Source organism: Rhinatrema bivittatum, chromosome 8 (genome assembly GCF_901001135.1).
Source record: "Rhinatrema bivittatum chromosome 8, aRhiBiv1.1, whole genome shotgun sequence".
Lineage (NCBI taxonomy): Eukaryota > Metazoa > Chordata > Amphibia > Gymnophiona > Rhinatrematidae > Rhinatrema > Rhinatrema bivittatum.
The window spans coordinates 143,131,357-143,154,827 of NC_042622.1; the positions used below are offsets into that span (position 1 = coordinate 143,131,357).

The window sequence follows — 23,471 nt, forward strand, 5'->3', positions numbered from 1 at the left end:
TGTTCTCTCCAACATGCGCTGTTATACACATGCTTTCTCTCACACAGGCTCTCACTCCCACACTCTCTCTCACACACAGGCTTCCACTCTCACATGTTCTCTCTTTTTTATATTTATATATATATATATATATATATTTTTTTTTTTATATATATATATACACATTTTATCAGGGCCTCTTCCTCTCTTCCAGGCCTTCTTGCTGCAAGGGCTCCTTTTCTTGGGATGAGCTCCAAGGCAGCCCTGTGGCAGAGCCTCCTTTTCTCGGGCCACTGCAGGATGAGCTCCACAGCAGTCCAGCATCATGGCCTCCTCTTCTTGGGCTGCCGCAGGATGAGCACTGCAGCAGCCCTTTGGCATTTTCTCCTTTTTTTTTTTTTTTTTTTCAGGCGCTGAACGATGCTGATTGGGTGAATCTAAGATCAAAATGAGTGGACCCTACACCAGTGGCTCTCTCTCACATGCAGTCTCTCATTCTCATTCTCTCTCTCACACACCTATAGAAACACACTCTCACATGCAGGCTGCCACTTTGTCTCTCAGATACATGCCTATACTCTCATACACACTCCCTCTCTTTCACATTCAAGGCTCTTGCTCCCTCCCAGACACGCGCGTGCTTGTGAGAGCCTAAATGTGGCTCACAGTTTCTCACACTGATACCCGCATGCATACAGGCTTTCACACAGACCCTCACACACACGTTGCCTCCTCCTGACTTCAGGCTGTGGTGGGATGAGCTCCACCATAGCCTGCTGGCTTTCTTGAGCTGAGGGCGGGGAAGTGGAAGCTGTTTGCACCTGCGCACAACATTTCCCGTGGGCGTGCACAGTTTCCGCTCTCCTGCCCTGCCGCAGATTAAAGGGAACATCACCACTTCTCCGTATTTTTGGCAGCCGGCAAGTTGAGCTCCACCAGCAGCCCACAGCCTCTCTTCCTCTTTGGTTTCCAGTGCCCCTCAGCTGCAGCTACTGCAAGCGGCAGACCGGCCTTTGGTAAAGCTTTCAGGGCTTCCTAGTTGGTTTTTAATTTCATAGGTAGATCTTCCAACGTTAAACAGAAGCCCAAAAGGGATGAGCCCCCGATAGTGTACGTCTTCACCGTACAGTTTTTTGCAGTTACCTGCTTTGACTCCCTCCATCTTTGCAAAGTAACAGAAGCCAAATCACTGTAAGGCTCCAGTTTGTGGCCTTCCCAAGTAAAAGCACCTTACTCTCTGGGTTTAATAAGAATTTTCTCTAGTTAAAAAAACAAAACAAAACACCACATCTCTGGGGAGATTACCACGCTGAGGCCCCAGGGATCTATGGGCCCTTTCAGAGTGTCTGACTCATCACTACCTAATAAGGCTTTATTTATTTTTAACATCACCAGCTTCACATCTTATAGTCGCTGGTCTCTGGAAGCCTCAAACTTGGAGGTTATTTCTTCTGAATCTGTTATCATGGACCTCCAGTTTGTCCTGTATTGAACTTTTTGCAAGGACTCGATCGAGAAGTGGAGGCTCTCGTCTCCGTGAGCCATGTCTTATACTCCTTCACCTGATGGGTTCCATACTTGTGTAAATCTGGGTAGTGTGTTGTGCCGAAGGGCTGTCAATTTATATAACTCTCACACATCTTAGCAAGCTTTAATAGGACCGCTGTGAGTGGGGGCACGGAGGGCATTTTCCAACTGGCCGCTATCACACATCTAGTTCCCAGGACTATTTAAAAGCAGTTTCTTAAGCTTCTGATGGGAGCTCATGAGCTAGGCAGCCATCTCTGGCGGTGAAGTCACTTCCTCATCTGTGCTATATTCATGCTTTGAGTGTTAGAGAGGAGCAGCTTGCAATGGGGTTGCCTACAGGGGCACTGATAGTTCAGGGGATGGAGGTGGAGGGTAAGTGGTATTGTGATTTATATTTAAAAAAAAAAAAAATTTTATCTACTCATTTTTATGTTAAAATCTGTTTTATTAATTTTCAATAAACAGTCAATTTTACAAAACAGAACTCAAGGATACCGGGTGGCTCTTACCAGTGCCCCCACTGTCAACCCCCTCCCCTCTGGAAGGCTACAAGAGGCAATTCTCAAGCTGGTCCGGTAGAAGCCATTCAAAAGCAGGCTTCGCACCCTGTGTGGAAGTGACTGAATGTAGAGTTCCCAAATCCGAAGAAAGGGCTTAGTCGTCTTCATGGTATCCACCTGGTCAACATGTTTTCCAAACAGACATAGATTATGAATCTGGGAGGTTCAATCTTCACTCAGTTCTGTAAAATACCTTTTTTCCCCCAATAAAAGCACTTTTCAGATCCACAATTTTACATACAGCTTCCCCACTGCCACCCCAGACAAAGAAGCAAACAATAGTGACTTTTGAGAGAGAGGAAATTGAACTTTTGTGATTTATTTATTTATTTATTTATTTATTTTTGGTTTTTATATACCGAATGTTCCTGTATAATATACATATCACACCGGTTTACAAGGAAAAAACTGTCGCCTCGTTGGCGGTTTACATTGAAACAGTTAACAGTTAACGATTATTTGCTGAACAATTAACAAGAACATGAAGATGCAAGGAGGAACTTAGTGTAACTTACATAGAACAAATAAGAACATGATTATTTACATTTCAATAATGAACTATGTGGAACTCGTGTACAGGGGGACTGGGGGATAACGACTATGCTGATATTGTCCTTCTTCCTGCTCTTAGCTCTTAGGGAATGCTTGTGTAAAATTGCTGGTGAAATTTACTCATTTTTATTGGAATTTTCAAAACAGTAATGACAAGTGACACATACAGATCCTCAGTACCACTTCAAACCAGTTTGTGCCAATATATAAATATACAAACCTGGAACATTGACATGACTGTAGCTATTTTTGTCTGCATTTTCCTGTTTTTAATTTGTGGTCCCTTATTTTGTATTAAGTAGGGGTCTGTTTCTGTTCTGTGTGTGATTGGGGTGAGGGATTCTGCTGGCATGTGTGTCTGGCTTTTCTGTTTTCCCAGCTGAAGGTGTATCTGTGTTCTAGGGCCTATAGTAATATTTGCAGTGCTGCCACGTGCTGTTATGGTTTGGCAGGTTTTCTATATAGGTTCTGAATGACTTTTTTTTTAAAAAGGATTTTGTGTTACTTAAAGTTTCTGGCAGTGAGAGATGTTTGATACCAATATTTGAATTTTATTGTGTATGGTGAATTGATATGGGCCATCTCTTGGAGCGTGGATCCTTTTTGGGTACCTTGGGTGTTGGGGGAACCTTTATCCTATCCCTTCCCTCACCTCAGGCAGTAGATTGCCTTGAGTCGTTCCTGACTGCCAGCACCAGTTACCAATAAGTAAAGCTCTGCTCCTGCTTTGGGCTGCCAGCTCTCTGAATTGCCTCCCACAGCCTGACATCATCGAAGGCCAGCTCTTGTTGCTTGTATTAGCATTTCAAACGATATAGTTTGGGCCTGGACTTTATTGATGATGTCAGGCTGGGGAGGCAGCTCGGAGGATTGGTAACATGGCAATAGCAAACTTTCTGATGCACCAGCAACTTCAACAGTCACCCTATGCCCCTGAGGAGACGTGATCGTATTTGAAAGTACCACCCTGTCAGCTGTATCTTGAAGTGCTGCAGCCGGCTGAAAGAGGCAGCAGATATCCCTACATATAAAGAATTAGAATAGTCTAACGGTGACACAGCAAAAGCTTGGGTCAAAGTTATTAAATCAGATTTATCCAAAAATGATTTTAATCGCTGCATCAGTCTAAAATGTCACTAATCACATTCATTCCCTGTGTACCAGAGAATTGGAGAGGATTATATCACCAACCTGGATCTTCTGAAGAAACTTTTGGCCTTTGTGGATGATGAAGCCTTTATCCGGGACATTGCCAAAGTCAAACAGGTGACGTGTGGAAGGATGGGTAGAATAATGTCCTGGGGAAGGGGTATGCAGGGTGGGGGTGGGAGGTGATAAGGTAGAAGGAGCTTTGATTTACATTTACTTGTCCCCTCCTCGACCCCCTTAGGAGAACAAACTGAAGTTTTCTGTGTATCTGGAGAATGAATACAAGGTGAAGATCAACCCCAACTCCATGTTTGACATCCAGGTGAAGAGGATTCACGAGTACAAGAGACAGCTTCTGAACTGCCTGCACGTGATCACTCTCTATAACCGTGAGTGTCGGGGGAGGGGAAAGGGCAGAGATCCCCACCCGACCCCTCTATAACCAAATTGAGAAGGAGGAGGATGGGGGTGGAGATTCATAGCCCATGTATAACCATGATTCCTGGGAGAGAGACTCCTCCCACTTCCATTACCAAGCCAAGAGTGAGGGATTTTTCACTTGCACTCCCAGGTAACATTGTTACCAGAACCTCGGTATATAAAAAATGTTAAATAAATAAATTCTCACAATTCTGTTATAACTATTTGGGGAGGGTAAGGGGTAGGGATCCAGACATGTGTTTATATGCATAGAAAGAGGGGGCCAGAAGAGGTCAGTAATTCCTCACTCTTCTTTGTCTGATTGTGAATATCGGGGGGGGGGGGGGGGGGCACTCCCCCCCAGTGATTTCTCAATCTGCCCTCCAGCCCGCGGTATGACTAGTATCAATGGAGGGTGAGCCACAGAGCAGTAATGCCAGGATCTGATCCCTTGTCATCTTTTCTCTTCTTCCTGGACACCTCCCCACCAAAAAAGGCATCAAGCGAGACCCCAACAAGCATTTTGTGCCTCGTACTGTGATGATTGGAGGAAAGGTAAGAGTAGAGGGAAGTGGGGAGAGGGAATTCTTTGTTACATTGTGATTTCTGAGCCTGTTCCTTCTGTTCCGCACCCCTCCAGGCTGCCCCAGGGTACCATGTGGCCAAGATGATCATCCGACTTGTGACAGCTATTGGGGATGTGGTGAACAATGACCCGGTGGTGGGCGACCGGCTGAAGGTCATCTTCCTTGAGAACTACAGAGTGTCCCTAGCTGAGAAAGGTGCGTGAATCTAGGCTTATTTTCTGGCTCTCCTCAGGAGTTATTGGGCTCGCTTCTTGCTGTTTTCCCATCTGGTTTTATGCTAAGGATTCATCATGTGACAAACCAAAATACACAAATCAAATCCACATGTACGTAATATATGAAAAAATGATCATAAAAATATGTAAAAGTGGATGGAGTTGGTTTCATATGTATTTTTTAAAGGTACCTCCACAGGTTACCTAAAAAGATCCGATATAATCATTAACCAACCTCCAGCCGCCTATTTTTAAATAAACCAATGTAGTGCCTTAAAAACGTGAAATAACTCAAAAGTGATATAAAAAAATCACTCACTGAGCAAATTCATTATAGGAGAAAAATGTACTTAACTTTTCTTATGACTCCCAACATTGAGTTTCGAAAAAAAATCCTTCAGGGGACCCGACATGGCACAAATCTTTTGTCAGGACATATTGTTAAAAATCTAAAGATCAATGTCCACCATTCTCCAAATTAAGCTTCTTTTTTAGCTGATTAAATATCCATCGTGGTTTCATCAAACTTCTTAAGATGCCGATTTACTTATGGAACACCACCTCAGTAATGAGTGAAGTAAGAACCAATTCAAGATTAAATAACCATCACGAGACTCAGAAAATAGCCAATTGCTAGAATAAGCATCATAGTAAAGACAACTAATCAGTCTTCATTTAAACCAAAAGGAGAGACAGTGCTTAGCGTAAATATCCAATAGTGTTTACAATAATTTAATCATCTGGATACATCTCCACTACATAAAGTGCACTCGAGCTTTCAAGAACTTTCCATTGCAAATCCTCAAATGATGATTTGTCACACAATATAATATCAAAGGGGCTGTCAAATTTAAAGTGTTTGAGTCTCGACCGATATTCCATCAATTTAATTTTGACAGGATGACTGATGCGGCCCACATACACCTTGGGACACGGACAAATGATTACATAAACAATGTTTGATTGGCAATTAATAATCGACTTGCGTGTTATCTGATAACCAGTGACAGGATCTTGCTAATGCTGTCCTTTAATAGTGTTAGCACAAACACTGCACTGATGACATTTAGTACGATTTCCTGGTAGTCTTTCGTGCTTGACTAGAAAATAAGAATGGACAGCCCGGTCACATATATTAGCCCCCTGTGAGGTGGCAATCAATGGAAGCTCTTTAAACATCGGATGTAACGCCACCATGTGCCAATGTTTTTTTTTCTCATTGATGCTGCCACAGCCGCTAATGTTGTGCTTTGTTGTAAAACACAAACTAGACGATCATTTTCTTTTGGAGGTTTATAATTCAACAATAAACTCCTATCAGAAAATTGTGCATGTTTTTAAGCTCGTTTTAAATCCCTATATGGGTAACCCTGATCCAAGAATGTAGTCATTAATATTTGCGCCTGTTTGTCAAATTCTTCAATGGTGGAACATATTCGACGTAGATGAAAAAACGGGCTTATCAGAAGACCTCTCTTGAACGATACAGCGTGATGACTATGATATTTCAAAAAATTATTTTTGTCTATGGGTTTATGGTGAATAGTAGTTGTTAAAACATCACCTTGTACTGTTATCAACACATCCAAATAAGAAATACTAAACTTGTCACTTTGAAAAGTGAATTGTAGATGTTCATCCAAAGAGTTTAACCAGGTTAAAAATTATGATAATAAATCACCTTCAGAAGATAACCAGATCAAGAATAAATCATCCATATATCCGTAGCATTTTAAAATATGCTGCCACCAATGTGAAGAGTAGACATAATGTTCAAAATCAGCAGCATACAAATTTACTGTAGAGGGTGCTAAAAATGACCCCATAGGGATCCCATGAACTTGATAGTACTGTTGAACAAAACCAATTGTGACAGCTGTAACAAAAAATCACATGCTATCCAGTGTGAACCAAAATGTTGTACCAAAGATGACTCAATAGTATCTAATGCTGCATCTTGAGGGATTTGCATATACAGTGATTGAATGTCCATAGTTACCAACAAGACCGAACGATTGTCCAGATAAATAGTCTACAAATTATTCAAAAAATGCACTGTATCTTGTAAAAGAAGGAACGTTTTTCACAATATGTTGCAAAAAAAATCCACAAAAGAAGCTAAGGGTTCCAGCACAGACCCTCGTAATGATACAATAGGTCTTTTAGATGGTATGAGTAAATCCTGATGAATCTTCGGAACTGAATAAATAGTTGGAGTATGAGGATGAGACCAATAAAAATAGCTTTTCTTTAAGCATTAAAAATCAGAATCTATAATCCCCTGAATGTTCTTTTGTAAATCTGATGTTGGGTCCTTATCAATGGGAATATAATATTTAGTGTCACTCAAGTGCTCAATAAGAGCCCGTTGATAGTGAGATTGGTTTTGCAGTACTATAGCACCCCCTCTTATCAGCGGGTTTAATAATCAATTCAGCAGATTGAGATAATGTAGTTAGAGCTAATTGCTGTGATCTAGGCAAATTTGAATAATAAAACTTATTCTGTAATTCATTCTGTTCAAGGTCCTTAAGAGCCAATTGTATAAATGTAGCAATATGAGCATCTTCAGGACCCAGAGGATTCCAAGTAGATCACGGGTGAACCATAGATGGGTCATAACTAGAAATCGAGTTTGTAGAAAAGTACAATTTAAGTTGTAATTTCCTGATAAATCTGTAAATAGAAATCCTACAATTAAATGGTTTATGATAATTAGTTGGAACAAAAGAGAGGCCATTATTTAATACTTGTAACTGTGCAGGAGTCAATTCCTTAGATGACAAATTAACTACTGATGTGGATTCTTGTATGTTTGAAGAGTAACTTGACCTGATTCTTGTGTGTTTGTAATGGGGTTTTGCTGATAATTTCTTTGCTCACGTGAACGAAGATCACCTGATAAAAAATTGCTGTTATTTTCTGAACCAGCATAGTCCACAGTTCTATCATCAGGTTCATCCGAACTGCTAGAACTATCACTAGATGAGAAACGAACATGCTTGGTAGGTCGATCATGATGGCGTTTATCTGCCCAAACATATACCCTATTAGTAGCATAATCAGACTGATCTCGTTTTAACTTCTTTACTTTATTAGATTTAATAGTCTCATGAAAGTGATCAAGGGACAATATGAACTCATTAAGTGCAGCCCCTTCTCTGTACCACAACCCTCTCTGGCTCTTATCAGTAATCCATCCTACCTTGGTCCCCTCCAACTTCTGTTACCATATTTGGCTCTCATTTTGAGATCCATCATGTTTGGCTATTCCTTCTGAAGGCTAATAGGAAGTGGAGATGAGCGGTATACAATTAGGTGTGAACCATAAAAGATAGTATAGCGCTCGCTATAAGAGTTTGTGGAACCTTATCTTGAATTGCTCAATAATTGAGACTTAAAGATTACTTAGATCAACATATCCATTATTTATTTAATGGTTGCTTGCAGGGGGGGGGGGGGCGAAAAATGTGGCTATTCCTTATACCATAACCGTATCCGGTTTTCATCAGGGAGCTGTGTCTCTTCCCATTCTGCGCACTGCTGAGACGGAGCCTGTTTTTCACTGTCCCTCCACTTCCTCTTTCCCACTCTCCTCTCCCCTTCCTTGTAATGTTTCCTTTGCCTGGTTCATGGCTTAATTTTGTCCCTCTCCTTACCTCACAGTGGTCCCAGCTGCAGATCTCTCGGAGCAGATCTCCACGGCTGGCACAGAGGCCTCTGGGACTGGCAATATGAAGTTCATGCTGAACGGGGCACTGACCATTGGCACTATGGATGGAGCCAACGTAGAAATGGCAGAGGAGGCAGGCGAGGACAACCTTTTCATCTTCGGCATGCGGGTGGAGGATGTGGAGGAGATGGACAGGAAGGGGTGAGTGAGCTCACATAGTTAAGGCAAGTAAGGTCCTAGTTCCACTCTCCCCACCCCTACCCTCCTATACATAGAACCACTCAGGCTGGCTTTCTCTGTCCCCTTTCTGAGAGCGCATCTGGGTTGTTACAGGTGCATAATGTAAGATGCATCCTTTATTGCCTCCTTTCTCTTTCTCCCTGGCTGAGCGCCCTCGCTTGCTGTCTCGCCCTGCCTGGCGTCTAAATTTCTGCACCCCTTGTGCCCTGCAGGTACAATGCTAAGGATTACTACGACCGGATCCCTGAGCTCCGGCAGGTCATCGATCAGCTCAACAGCGGCTTCTTCTCCCCAAAACAGCCCGATTTGTTCAAGGACATAGTGAACCTGCTGATGCACCACGACAGGTGAGGAGGAGTAAGAGCAGAGAGGGGAAGAGCAGCGTCCCCAGCGCACCTCACACCGATTTCACTCTCATCTCCTTTGCGTTTCAGATTCAAAGTGTTTGCAGACTACGAGGACTACATGAAATGTCAAGAGAAAGTCAGCGCTCTCTACAAGGTAATGCTAGTATCCCTAGAGGAGGGCATGCAGCATGGGGGAGGGAGAGGAGGAGAGCAGAGATGAGGAGACATGGCAGAAGGGGGAAATCAGAGTGGGGAGGGGGGGGAGAGGCTGAGGAGAGCTGGGAGATGGGGGAAACACGAAGATTAGAGGGTACACAGCCCTAATGACCAGGGTGTCTCTCACCCCTCTCCCCTCTCTTTCTCCTCAGAACACCAAAGAATGGACTAAGAAGGTGATCAAGAACATTGCGGGCTCAGGGAAGTTCTCCAGTGACCGCACCATTGCTCAGTATGCCCGGGAGATCTGGGGCGTGGAGCCCAGCACTCACAAAATCCCCCCTCCCAGTGAACCCCGGGAGTGAAAGGGAGGCACGGCCCCTGCAGCAGACCTCGGCACTCGCTCTACGCACTCCCCCTTCAGGACAGAGCCTGATCCCTGCCTCATAAAGACCCTTTCCTTCCTTAATCTTCATTAATTTATTTCTTGGTTTGTGGTGGAAAGCAGGCTGGAAAAAAGGGGAGTTTTGTGTTAGAATCTGCTGCTTCCCAAACATAAAAGATTTGGCTGACACTGCCTTTTCCCCCATCCCCAGCCTTTTCATGGCCTGTCTGTCATTATAACCCTTTTTTTTTTTTTTTCCCCCAGTTGGTTTCAAATTTTCTTCTCCTAATAAGAGCTATTGCTATGAAGGGAGGGAGATATGATGCCCAACTGCTCACTTACAGGCAAAGGTTTTGGAGAGGCTGCACCCAAAATTAAAGGTGACTTCCTGTGTCACCCTACCCTGGGGGACAGGGGTGTCTTTCCTCACCCAGCAGCACCTTTTCTCCGATGCCCCTATCCCTCATGAATCATGAGCCCTGCTTCCTGAAGCTTTTGGGCAGCAGAGAGAGAGAGAAGGGGCCAGTACTAGTCTAAATTGAAAACACTATATGCTCAAATGTAACTGGGTGGGGGATGGGGGCAGGAAAGGAGGGGATTTTGCTTCATGGAAGGAGCCCTTCCACTCCCATGAGTGTGTGTCTCTATCATCCTGTCCTCCTGACCTCTGCCTTGTATTACACCTCATTCAGCTGCTACAGTATCCAGAACAGTATTTAAGACAATAAAAATACATCTTGTTACCATAACTGGGCTCTGTGTGTCCGTGTGGTGTATAGTGTATTGGCCTCGATGAGGGGGGCTGGTGTGATGTGGTGTCTGGTTAGGAGAAAGGGGTGCAGTGGGTGAGTCTCAAGTGGGGATCTCTGGGAGGGGTGTGTGTGGGGGTCTCGGGGTTACAGGCTGTAGTGGGTGGGTCTGCAGAGTTGGTTTGTGTGCATGGTATGCAGGATTCTGAGGTGGGGGTGTATGTGTGTGTTTCTTTGGTGTGATTGGTTTATAGATGGTTTGTGTGTGGCAGATGGATCTGGGTTGCTATGGTAAGGGGGGGTTGGGAAGAGGGGATGTGGGTCTCTGAGGGGAGTATAGGTGGGGGAAGGGGCAGTGTGCAAGTGTTTGGGACGTGCATGTGGTTTGTTGATCTTTGGAGCAGGTGACAATGTGAGTAGGGGTAGCTGTAGGGTAAGGTTTTCTGTGTGTCTGTGGTAGGAGGGTCTCAGATTGTGTGAATTGGGACTTGGAAATGTTTGTGTATGGTGCGAGGGCTTTTAGGGAGTGTTAATGGCCTCTCTAGAAGGGGACTGTTTGTAGGATATACAGTTGTGATCATAAGTTTACATACCCCTGGCAGAATTTGTAAGATGTGTAGCAGTTTAAGAAAATATGAGTGATCAGATAAAACACATTTGTTATTTTTAATGTGTTTCAAATTAAACTATTAAGCATTACAGAATAGTACAATCATTAAACCACAGCAGTAAAGGAAATAATAAAATGGTCCTTTTGAAAAGTTTGCATACCCTTGAATGTTTGGGATGATAATGTACACTCAAGTTGAGACACACAGGTTGAGATGGCAATGAAGGGTAGGTATCCACACCTGTGCCTTGTCTGATTATAATTGGTATCTGTGTATAAATAGTGAGTTTTCTTAGGTCTTGAGAAATCCTTGGCATTTCATTCAGGGCTGCACTGACAATGGTGGTTACTGAAGCATGGAGAAAGCAAAATAACTATCAAAGGATCTGCGAGCCAAAGTAGTTCAACTTTATAAATCAGAAAAAGGATATAAAAAGATATCCAAAGGTTTGAAAATGCCAATCAGTACTGTTCAAAATCTGATCAAGAAGTAGAAAGTTATGGGGTCTGTTAATACCAAACCATGGTCAGATAGACCAAGAAATATTTCAGACACAACTGCCAGGAAAATTTGTCAGGATGCAAAGGAAAACCCACAAGCAACTTCTACTGAAATACAGGCTTCTCTGAAAGAAAGTGGTGTAGGTCACTGGTCCCCATCCCTGTCCTGGGGGGGCCCACCAGCCAGTCGGGTTTTCAGGATATCCACAATGAATATGCATGAGAACCCGACTGGCTGGTGGGCCCTCAGGACAGGGTTGGGGACCACTGGTGTAGGTGTTTCAGCATGCACAATAAGGAGATACTCGAACAAAAATGGGTTGCATGGTAGAGTTGCCAGAAAAAAAGCATTTCTTTGCGTTCAGAAATTAATCCAGAACCAGTGGGTTATGCATCTCTACCATGAGATGGAGCAAAGCTCACATCACAGTATATATACTCCTACAGTGTCATCAGCCTGCCAGTATTCTCCATCTCAGGCAGATGGTGGATGTGCATCTCACTACTGGATATTGCTACAAGTTTTAGAAGGAGAAAGAAGAAGGAAATTTTTGATTTGCCCCACTCTCCTGCAGTGATACCAAATAGTCCCTCCCCCCAGTTGAGAATTCCTGAGGTGATTGCCATGGTCCCTCAGATGAGTGCCTTGGTCTGGTAGCTGGTTTTTAACTGGTGTGGACTTAGCCATTAAAACAACTGAAAGGCAGCAGGTGCAGGAAGCCGAGCATGACGGTGACAGTATATGCCCTCTCCCCCCACACAGGTGGAGACTGATTCTGTTCTTAGCCGGGACGGGCCGAGCCCAGGTAAAAAATAAATAAATAGTATTATTGTAAACTGAGAGTGAGTTTTATTTAGAGTTCCTCTTTCCTTCAGTCTCTGTGCTCAGCGCACCGATCTGACGGGCATTCCCACTTCAGTGGAAGTTGAACTCAGGCAGCTGACTGATTGAGTGGCCCTTTGGGCTAGGGTCCGCTCTCGGACTTTTTTCTTGTTATGCTACATGGTAAGCCACGGCGGCATTTACATGTTTTTTCCCTGCTCGCTAGGCTGCCCTCTTCAGTTCCATTGGATTGTGTGAGTACATCCAGATGTGCATCCAATAGCAAGCTTAATTGGATGCCTAGTTGAACATTTTGGATGTCCAGTTGGTTGGGAGCATTCATCTGTGCGCCTAATTTTGCACACGCTTATATCTGTGCCCATCAATGTATGGTGTGGAGCGCCTAAATTCAGATGCCTATATTTTGGATGCCTGTGCTCGCTTTGGCAGCACATATACTAAATTTTGGATGCCCAAGATAATTCGGATGCCTAAATTTTGGACACCTAGATTTTGTGGTAGCTTCAGCTGGACGTTTAATTTTCAGATGCTTATTGGGGTAGATTTTCAAAGGGATACTCGCGTAACCCCCGAAAACCTACCCCTGCGCGCGCAGAGCCTATTTTGCATAGGCTCGGCGGCACGTGCAAGCACCGGGACGAGTGTATGTCCTGGGGGTTTAAACAAGGGGTGGGGCCGGGGCAGTTTGGGGAGCATGACCGCGGTCCAGGGGCGGGCTCGAGTGCTCCGGCACAGTGCACTGGCAGCTGGCCGGCGCGCGTGCAAAACTTTTGGAACAAAGGTAGGGGGGGGGGGGGGATTTAGTTAAGGCTGGGGGGTGGGTTAGATAGGGGAAGGTGGGGGGAGGCGGAAAGAAAGTTCCCTCCGAAGCCGCTCCGAAAGGAGGAAGGCTGCGCGTGCAAGTCGCACAATTGTGCACCCCCTTGCGTGCGCCGACACTGGATTTCATAACATGCGTACGGCTGTGCACGCATGTTATAAAATCGGGCGTAGATTTGTTTGCGCTGGGTTGCACGAACAAATCTACGCCCTCGCGCAGTTTTTAAGATCTACCCCATTCAGCGTACTGATAGACCAATAGTGCTTATGACTAAGAAACCTAAGCGCCTTACCCTCTGTGCTGCTTGTCATATTTGGGCATCTGGCTGGGCGTTCCCTATAATTTGAGCCAGTGTTGTTTGGAGGCTCAGGGGCAATTGTTTTTGTCTGATTTACTAAGCCCAGTTCTTCCCAGCCTGGTGTGGGACTGAAAAAAAAAATGCCAAAAGGTTGCATAACTTGGACCTCCCCTAACTGGTTTGTCGGGGGGGAATGGTAATTCAGTGAGCTCAGGATAGGTACCCCTGGTTTTGGCATAGATCCCTCTGCCTTCTTCAGGCGCAGTCCTCTATTGGTTCTGGGTCTAAGGTAGTGAAACTCCGCATGCATGGGGCTGTGGGTAAGAGTCGGGGCGTGCCTAGATTGGCTGCTGGTTTTTACGATGGGGGATCCTGATGGCACAGATGATGAAACTGATCCTTGTTCTCTGTAGGATGGAAATTCCTCCAGGATGGAGCTGTTTAGAACTAAGGTTGCAGTTCTTTCATAAATTCCCAGACATTAAATCCATGTCTGAGCCAAAGAAAGATCTCATATTATGGAAGATATTCAAGAATTAATTGATCTTGAGTGGGGTGCACCAGAAGCTAATTTCAAAGGGGGCTGAATCTTGGAAGGCCTGTAGCCCCTAGACCTGGCTGCATGAGAGCAATTACGTTTTCCAAAGCTGGAAGCGCTTGTATGTGCTGTCACCAAGCAGATGACTATTCTTGTAAAAGGGGGAACGGCCTTAAAAGGATGCTTACGATGGGAGAATTGAGGTTATCCTTAAGTAGGCCTTTGAAGCGTTAGCAATGAATTTGCAGAAAGCTTCCTGTTGTTCCCTGGTTGCTCGCTCTTGCTTATTGCTCTCCCAGGAGGTCCGTGAATCTTGGGCAGTGATGGAACCAGCAGCCACCTTTTTTTGGCAGATGCGAGCTGTGATTGGTCCGCATCTCTGTCAATGGAGTGACTTTGTTAATAATGGCTAGGCGTCAGCTATGGATGAGAAATTGGTCTGCCAATATGACCTCAAAGTCTAACCTTACAAAGTTGCCTTTTAAAGGGTTCGCTCTTGTTTGGGAGTGAACTAGAGGAGATGGCCAATAAGTGGGCACAACCCCCGGTTGATTACTAGAGGATGAGAAACAGGCACCATGAGCTTTGTATGAGGAGTCGTACAAGGGGATTCACATGTTTTCGACCCTACAGAGAAGTGGCTTTTCAGAGGATTCGACTTATGGGTAGATCCCAGTCCTTAGTCTCAGGCTGCCCAGACGAGGTGCAGGCTCCGGGAGTGGAGCACCTGGAGCCTCCCAATGAAAGTATGCTGACCCTCCGGGTTTTTATCGGGGGTGGGGTGAGATCACAACAGGCCAGTGGATTCTGGAACTGATATGAGATGGCTGTGTGCTGGAATTCTGCATTGTTCCTCAAGCCATGTTCATGGTATCTCCTTCAACTCTCCACAGAAGAGACAAGCAATAAAGTGTACATTGTTAAGACTTCTCAGCCTGCAGGCTGTGGTTCCTGTACCTGCATCTCAAAAACTAAAATAAAAAATACGAACCACTATTCCATTTATTTTGTTGTGTCCAAAACGGAGGGATCTTTTCGTCCAAGTCTGGATCTCTAAGGCATCAACCGTCATTTGCGTGCAACTCATTTTTGCATGGTAACCTTGCACTCAGTGATAATGGCAGTTCAATCGGGGGAGATTACTGACTTCGCTGGATCTGTCTGTATATCCCCTTTCAACTAGAGCACCAATGTTTTCTGCATTTTGCGTTTTTGGGATACCATCATCTATTTCAAATGCTATCTTTTGGTTTGGCCACTGCACCCAGGACTTTTTTTCCAAGGCTATGGTGGCATTGAGAAAACATGGGATCCTGATATACCTGTACTTGAACGATTGGCTGATTAAGCCAAGGGTCTGGAAGAGAGCCTCCGGGTCACGCGCAAGGTGGTCTCCTTGTTGCAGAAGTTAGGTTAGGTCATGAACCTGACCAAGAGCAAGCTTCAGCCAGCACAGTTGCTGGAGTATCTTGGAGTTCAGTATGACTCAAAAAAAAGGGGGCAGGGTGTCCCCTGCAGAAGGGCTGTATTCGGAAGCTGATGGCGCAGATGTGGATATTGGCAAATACGATTCGACAGACAATGTGGTCCTGTCTTCAGGTGCTCAGATTGATGACTGTGACCCTAGAGGTAGTGATGTGGGTGAGGGCCTATATGTGTTCTCTTCAGCACACTCCTGGCTCATGGATGCCTACAGTCTCATGATTATTCAATTTTTGCTTCTGCTGATTGGAGGTCTGCTCTCGACTACAGTAGTGGTTAAAAGCGGATCATCTAAGGAAAGGCATTTCCCTAAGATCACTAGACTGGTTAGTAATCACGACAGAAGTGAGCCTCCAGGGTTGGGGAGCTCACTGTCAGGAACTGACAGTGCAGAAGGGTTTCTATGGAACATCTATCAGCTGGAAGCCTATGTGGTTCAGTTAGCATGCTTGCAGTTCAGAAACAGATTGCACAGTCGAGGAGTCTGGATAATGTCAGACAATGTAACAACAGTGGATAGCATCAATCAGCAAGGAGGACCCAAGTGCCAGGAAGTGTTGCATAAAATAGCCCTACTTATAGAATGGGCAGAAGTGCATCTTCAGGAGATCTCAGCCTCACACATTGCAGGAAAAGACAATTTGAGAGTAGACTTTCTCAGCAGACAGAGTCTGGACCCAGGACAATGGGAATTATCAAACAAGGCATTTCAGCTAATGGTGGATCACAATGTAAAGATTCCTTGATTCTTCAGTCGCAGGAGAGATTCAAAGTCCATGGGCATCGATGCCCTTGTGCAGGAGTGGCTGGAGGACGAGCTGTTGTATGCCTTTCCCCCGTGGCCCATGTTGGGCAGAATGATTCGGAAGATCGAGAGTCACAGGAGGATGGTGCTTCTGGTGGCACCAGGTTGGTCTAGAAGACTGTAGTATACCAATTTACAAAGATTCCTAGTGCACTCTTCCCTTTGGTTTTTTGGCACACAAGGATCTACTGCAGCAGCATTCTGTAACACCTCCTAGAAACCATGAGATTGCATTATTTAACACTGAACATATACAAATATGCCTTATTTATTGCCCCCCCCCCCCAGCCTGCTTAACCTAAACATCTCCCCGCTAATTGAATACTTAACAGTAAACCTAAACACCTCCAAACCAACCATCGTACTCGGGGACTTCAACCTTCACATGGACGTAAGCCCTTTAACAAATACATGCCAGACACCAAATGACATAATGACAGCACTAGGCTTCACATTAATTACAGACAAAGCCACACACAAAGCAGGACACTCACTGGATCTGACTTTTATCAACCATAGCGGTCTCTAACACATGAACACTAAATATGACCAAATTCCATGGTCAGATCATTTTTTAGTTCAGTCTACAGTTAGATGCCTTAACACTACACACATACAGAATAAGGAGACAGTAAAGTCTGAATATCGCCCACCATTTAACCTCGAAATACTGAAAAGTAAGCTTGAAGAAACATTAACACACTGTGACCACAAGAAATGTGAAAACGCAACAGCATGGCTGGAAACTACTCGTAATTTAGCAGATGATATAAACCCCACAAAAATAGTGCAACTACACAAACCTAAACAACTAAACCCATGGTATAACAAGAATATAAAAGAAATTAAATGAAATCTTAGAAAAAAAAGAAAAAGAGTGGAAAAAAGAAAAAACAGCAGATAGGTTGACTAATTTCAGAAAACAATTAGCATACTACAAAAAAGTAATTCTCGACGCAAAAAAACAATTCTTCAGCCGAAAAATTGAAAAATCTGCTAACAACCCTAGAACACTATTCAACATTGTTAAAAAGCTGACTAATTCTGAAAAATATATTTATTATGAACCTTCTGATTTGGAAAAATTCTTAGAAGGGCAAAGGGCCCGAGGTGATGAGGAAAGTAATGTTAGCCAGCAATAACTGTTTGGTTTGGAAAATTAGCCTGACATGTTTCTGTTATTATATAAGAGTATTAATTCTTCCTTAGAATTTATGCTCATTAGCAGTTCCCCGATATTTTTTTGTTTGGTAATTGGAAAGGGGAGATTTGTTTTATGTAAATGTTAAATTTAAGTTGCTGGGAAGTTATCAGAATTATGTTAACCCCTTTCCTCAAAAATAATTTCATTGTATGGAATTATAACAAATGTTTTGATTTTATTTTGTGAATTAAAATCAGAAATAAAGATGAAAAAAAAAACCAAAAACCTGACTAATGATAAAACAGAAACAACACAAATCCCAGAGGAGAATAAATGTAACGAAATAGCACACTATTTCATAGACAAAATAACAAACCTAAAAGCAAAAAAAATGTAAATCCAGCACCACATAAAATCGATACAATTCCTACCATAGACAAAAAAACTAGCCGACACTGTTTCCCATACAATAACCAATATAATTAACCTTTCCCTGAAGGAAGGATCAATCCCAGATATTCTTAAAGGTGCAATAATCAAACCCATATTAAAGAAAAGAAACAGTGATCCAAATATACTAAGTAACTACAGACCTGTCTCAAACCTACCCCTACTTGCTAAATTGATTGAAAAAACAGTACAAAAACAACTAGCTGAGCATTTAGACAACAATAACATACTTTACCCCTCACAGCACGGCTTTAGAAAACACTATAGCACCGAAACATTACTAATCTCTCTAACTGACAATGTACTACGAGGATTTGATAATGGGAAGCACTACATCATGATACTACTAGACTTATCAGCAGCGTTTGACACAGTAAACCATAACACACTACTAAAAAGACTAGAAGAAATAGGCCTAAAAAACAAAACAATAAAATGGTTCGGATCTTACCTAAGCAACAGATTTTTCCAAGTTCAGATTAAAAACACAATATCAGACAGAATTGAGCTAAAAAATGGAGTACCTCAGGGATCCGCACTCTCGGCGACACTTTTTAACATCTATTTGCTGCCTCTATGCCACCTACTAGCTGGACTAGGTATCATACACTACATATATGCAGACGACATCCAATTAATACTACCAGTAGAGGACACAATTGATAAGACATTAAACCTAGCATTGATGTAATTAGACATAATTAAGCAATTACTAAACCAAATGGAACTAGTAATTAACATTGAAAAAACTGAATTTATACACCTTGGGGTAGATTTTAAAAGAAGCGCGATCAGCCTACTTTTGCTTGCGCATCAGACTCAAGCAAAAGTACGCTGGATTTTAGTAGATACGCGCGGAGCCGCGCGTATCCACTAAAATCCTGGATCGGCGCGCGCAAGGCTATCGATTTTGTATAGCCTGCGCGCGCCGAGCCGCGCTGCCTCCCCCCGTTCCCTCCAAGGCCGCTCCGAAATCGGAGCGGCCTCGGAGGGAACTTTCCTTTGCCCTCCCCTCACCTTACCCTCCCTTCCCCTACCTAACCCACCCACCCGGCCCTGTCTACACCCCCCCTTACCTTTGTCGGGGGATTTACGCCTCCCGGAGGGAGACGTAAATCCCCGCGCGCCAGCGGGCCTGCTGCGCGCCGGGCCGCGACCTGGGGGCGGGTACGGAGGGCGCGGCCACGCCCCCGGGCCGTAGCCACGCCCCCCGCCCCCGCCCCCAAAACGCTGCCGACACGCCCCCGGAACGCCGCGACGACCGGGCCCGCCCCCCGACACGCCCCCCTCCGAGAACCCCGGGACTTACGCGAGTCCCGGGGCTCTGCGCGCGCCGGGAGGCCTATGTAAAATAGGCTTCCCGGCGCGCAGGGCCCTGCTCGCGTAAATCCGCCCGGTTTTGGGCGGATTTACGCGAGCAGGGCTCTGAAAATCCGCCCCCTAGAGCGTAAAAGCTCTGAGATAATTAAAAACCCAATCAAACTTAAAAACAATCAAGAAATAGTACTAACCGAGAAGGCTCGGAACTTAGGAGTAATAATTGACACGGAACTCAGCCTGAAGCAACACATATCACAAAAAACTAGAGAAGGATATGCCAAACTAATGGTCCTCAGGAGGCTTAAACCCCTATTAACCCAAGGGCACTTCCGAACAGTCTTACAAGCACTTATATTCTCCAGCACAGACTACTGCAATACTCTATTTCTGGGACTACCATACTCAACAATAAGACCTCTTCAGATATTACAAAACTCGGCTGCCAGAATACTGACTGGTAAAAACAAAAGAGAACACATCACTCAAACACTGGCCGAATTACACTGGCTGCCAATAGAACAAAGAGTGCACTATAAAACACTATGCACAATTCACAAACTGATTAACGAAGAAAAAGCAGACTGGTTAAACACAGCACTATGCTTACATGTCCCACAAAGAAATCTTAGATCAGCTAACAGAGCTCTACTAACCATCCCCTCAGTCAAGACAGCAAAACTTACCCAAGTTAGAGAGCGAGCCCTTTCCTTAGCCGGACCAGCATTATGGAACTCATTGCCACTTGAAACAAGATTACAAAGTGATAGTTCTCCTTATTATATACCTTTTCCAGGTATTGTCCTCTGGATGTGCAGGCCTGGGAGAATGCAGCCTTTGCACATGTGCTTTTGACTGGACCATGGGCAGCCTCCTACCCTATTCAGGAGTAGCTTGAGTATATTCCACTGGTTCTGGATTCATCTGTCTGAACGCTAAGAAAGGAGAAATTACTAGTTACCTGATGATTTCCTTTTCTTTAGTTCAGAAGGATTAGTCCAGCTCCCTGCCCTTGGCTGCCGAATGATTGTGCTATGGTCACCCTGCGTGGCTACGTATTCCAGGGAGAACAGTCCCTAGATTGTTATTAGAGTTATTACACTTTTTATTTGGGCTCAATGTTTTCCTGTTGGCTGATTGCTGGAATATTTATCTGTTAATCAAGTTTTGTTTGTTTGTCCATCGTTGGCTTTTGCAGAGGATAGGGGTGGGCTGATGTCACGATAGGAGTATATTATATACGGTGATGTTAGCTTTGCTCTGTCTCCATCTGCTGGTAGAGGTGCATAACCCACTGGTTCTGGATTCATCTGTCTGTACTAAAAAAAAAGGAAATTATCAGGTAAGTAGTAATTTCTTCTGGCTGCACCAATGCCACAAAACAGCCTGCTTACAGTACGCCAAACAGCACCTAGAGAGCCTCAAAACTTCTGTAACAAAATAGTTTGGAGTGATGAGATCAAAATTGAACTTTATGGTTACAACCATAAATGCTATGTTTGGAGAGGAGTCGTCAAGCGATATGAAGAGAAGCACACCATCCCTACTGTGAAACATGAAGGTGGATCTCTGCTGTTTTGGAGGGGTGTGAGGTACAACTGCACAGAGAATTTAGTTAAAATTTATGGCAGGCTGAATGCAGCATCATCAGAAAATATTTGAGGAAAATTTGCATTCATAGCCACTTGCACATTCCAACCTGATTATGATCCGAACCATAAGGCCAAGTTGACCCTTCAGTAGCTGTAGCAGAAGGAAGTGAAGGTTCTGGAGTGGCCATCACAGCCTCCTGACCTAAACATCATTCAGCCACTTTGGGGAGAACTCAAACATGCAGCTCATGCCAGACAACCAAAGAATTTACAGGATCTGGAGGTTTTTTTGCCAAGAGGAATGGGCAGCTTTACCACATGAGAAAATAAAGGCCTCATTCACAACTATCTCAAAAGGACTGCAAGCTGTCATTGATGCAAAAGTGGGCAATACACGATATTAAGAACTAAGGGTATGCAAACAGGACCATTTTATTATTTCCTTTATTGCTATGCTTTTAATGATTGTGCTATTCTGTGATGCATAATAGTTTAATTTTAAACACCTTAAAAATAACAGCCATAAGTTTTGTTTGATCACTCATGTTTTCTTAAAATGCTGCCAGGGGTATGTAAACTTATGAGCACAACTGTAGGTAATGGGGGGGGGGGGGGAAATGTACTTATGTGGCAAGTGTGTTTGTTTGTGTGGTGGGTGGGTGGGTGGTTTCTGTAGTGACCAAGAAGACAACCATCCCAGTGGCAGGGTTGGCCACTCTAAAGGATATCCATGATTGTAAGCTAGAAATTCTGTTGAAGAGGCTGTTTGAGTTTTCAAACTTGAGCCTTCAGGCAGTGGTCTGCGGACGTTTGATGCAGAAAGCCTGCTTGTGCTGGGTGTAGAAGGCTCACGAGGCAGTGTCAGGGGTGGCAGTGGAGTCCACCCAGGCTGCCCATTTAGAGGTGGGTGTGGCCTATGTGGTGGATGCCCTCTATGACTTGATTTGGACTTCTGCCAGGAATATGATCTTGGCGGTGGCAGCAGATGTGTGATCTATATAGATATATATATAGATATAGATATATAATAAATCTAAAAGAAAGCCATAGTGCATTGGTTAAAGGTAATATCTGAAATGGCTGACTGGGCTAAATTAGGATGTGTCCCCTTACTCCACACCATACAAATAAAATTCAAATTCTGTTGTTGCCTCAGTAATAGTGCCAGAAACTCCATCCATTAGCAAGCATTTTGTGAAGTAATCTAATATCCTGCAAAAAAGATAATTGGAACATATATAGAGCAAACTCCCATTCCAAAATGGCACTAACTCCCAGAATTCAAACAGCAACAACGCTACCTAAAAAAAAGGAAAAGGATAGTGTCCTAGAACACCCATACAAGTCCTACTGGGAAAATGGATCAAATTGGACTGCACAAAGTGAATCAAATCACTTAAAAAAAAAAAAAGAAAGAAAATCTAACACCAAAATAAACAAAGCCATAGTGAAAAGCAGTACTCTGTGTCACTGTTTATTTGTGTACCAGAAAGATGTGAAGACAGATTAAACGTGCTGATGGCACTATAAGTTTGTGCATCTGTCAAAACCTATTGTTTTGCTGACTCTGCACCACCCCCAGAAGCCTGCACACTGGGCAACTACTTAGTCTGCCTAAAGGTTAAGCTGGCACCTATTCAAGTTCTCCCTGTTGATGCATGTTGGTATCTCTGCCCCCCCCACCCTGTTGTGTGCTGGCAGGCCCTTGGAAGGCTGTGTGTGTACATGGTGGGCATGTTTATGGAGGGGCTATATAAAGGTGTGGCAAGTCTTTCAGGATCATATCACTGTCATGCTGATAGATCTTCATTGGTTCCCCATCAAAGAGCATATCAAATACAAATTAGGCATGCTAATTTTCAAACTTCTTAACGACCACTCTTGTCACTGGGCAAACACTATTCTGAAATTCTATCAACCTACTCGACTACTACGTTTCTCGCAGCGAAATTCCATCTCCAAAAACAGTCCATCTCCACATCACTCGCCAATGTGCATTTTCAGTGGCAGGACCAACCATCTGGAATTCATTTCCAGTAGCCATCAGGCAATGCGATTCTCTTAAGACCTTTAGAAAACTAATTAAAACATTCCTTTTTAAATTAGCTTTTTTTTTTGTCTAGTTTTATATTTGTCTGGTTTTATTTATTATTTATTGCTCCCAAGGCTGTTTTTGTTTTTATGAAGTTTAAATTTGATTTTATTATTTTATGATTTATTTGCCTTTTATGATGTTGAAATTGTTTTATGAGTGTTGTCGTGTACATCGCCTTGGCCTTTCAGACTTAGGCGATTCATAAATTCTGAATAAATGTAAATGGATGGTGGACCTCTGTAGGGGCATGGTGAGCAAATAGCTTAGGGCATTTCATTGTGTGTGGTGGATTGATCTTTGGAGGGGGGGAGTTGTATATGGTGGGCTGGATCTCCAGAATTGTATAGGTGTTGATGACTTTTGAGTCTGTGTGACTGACAAATCTCTGGGGAGGGGCTTGGTGGGGTGGTGCGTGTTTGTGTATGTGGTATTT

At 43.8% G+C, this 23,471-nt stretch overlaps 1 protein-coding gene across 1 annotated transcript in view; it reads left to right on the plus strand.

The window, feature by feature from the left end:
* The window catches only part of PYGM (glycogen phosphorylase, muscle associated), a 29,693-nt gene extending 19,146 nt beyond the window's left edge, over window positions 1-10,547 (plus strand). Inside the window, exons 13-20 of the mRNA XM_029611718.1 lie at window positions 3,786-3,887; window positions 4,012-4,159; window positions 4,687-4,745; window positions 4,831-4,972; window positions 8,659-8,866; window positions 9,118-9,252; window positions 9,340-9,406; window positions 9,621-10,547. Coding sequence (XP_029467578.1) covers window positions 3,786-3,887; window positions 4,012-4,159; window positions 4,687-4,745; window positions 4,831-4,972; window positions 8,659-8,866; window positions 9,118-9,252; window positions 9,340-9,406; window positions 9,621-9,773 — 1,014 coding nt within the window. The 3' untranslated portion in view covers window positions 9,774-10,547. The remainder of the gene's footprint in view (window positions 1-3,785; window positions 3,888-4,011; window positions 4,160-4,686; window positions 4,746-4,830; window positions 4,973-8,658; window positions 8,867-9,117; window positions 9,253-9,339; window positions 9,407-9,620) is intronic.
* Window positions 10,548-23,471: the final 12,924 nt, after the last annotated feature.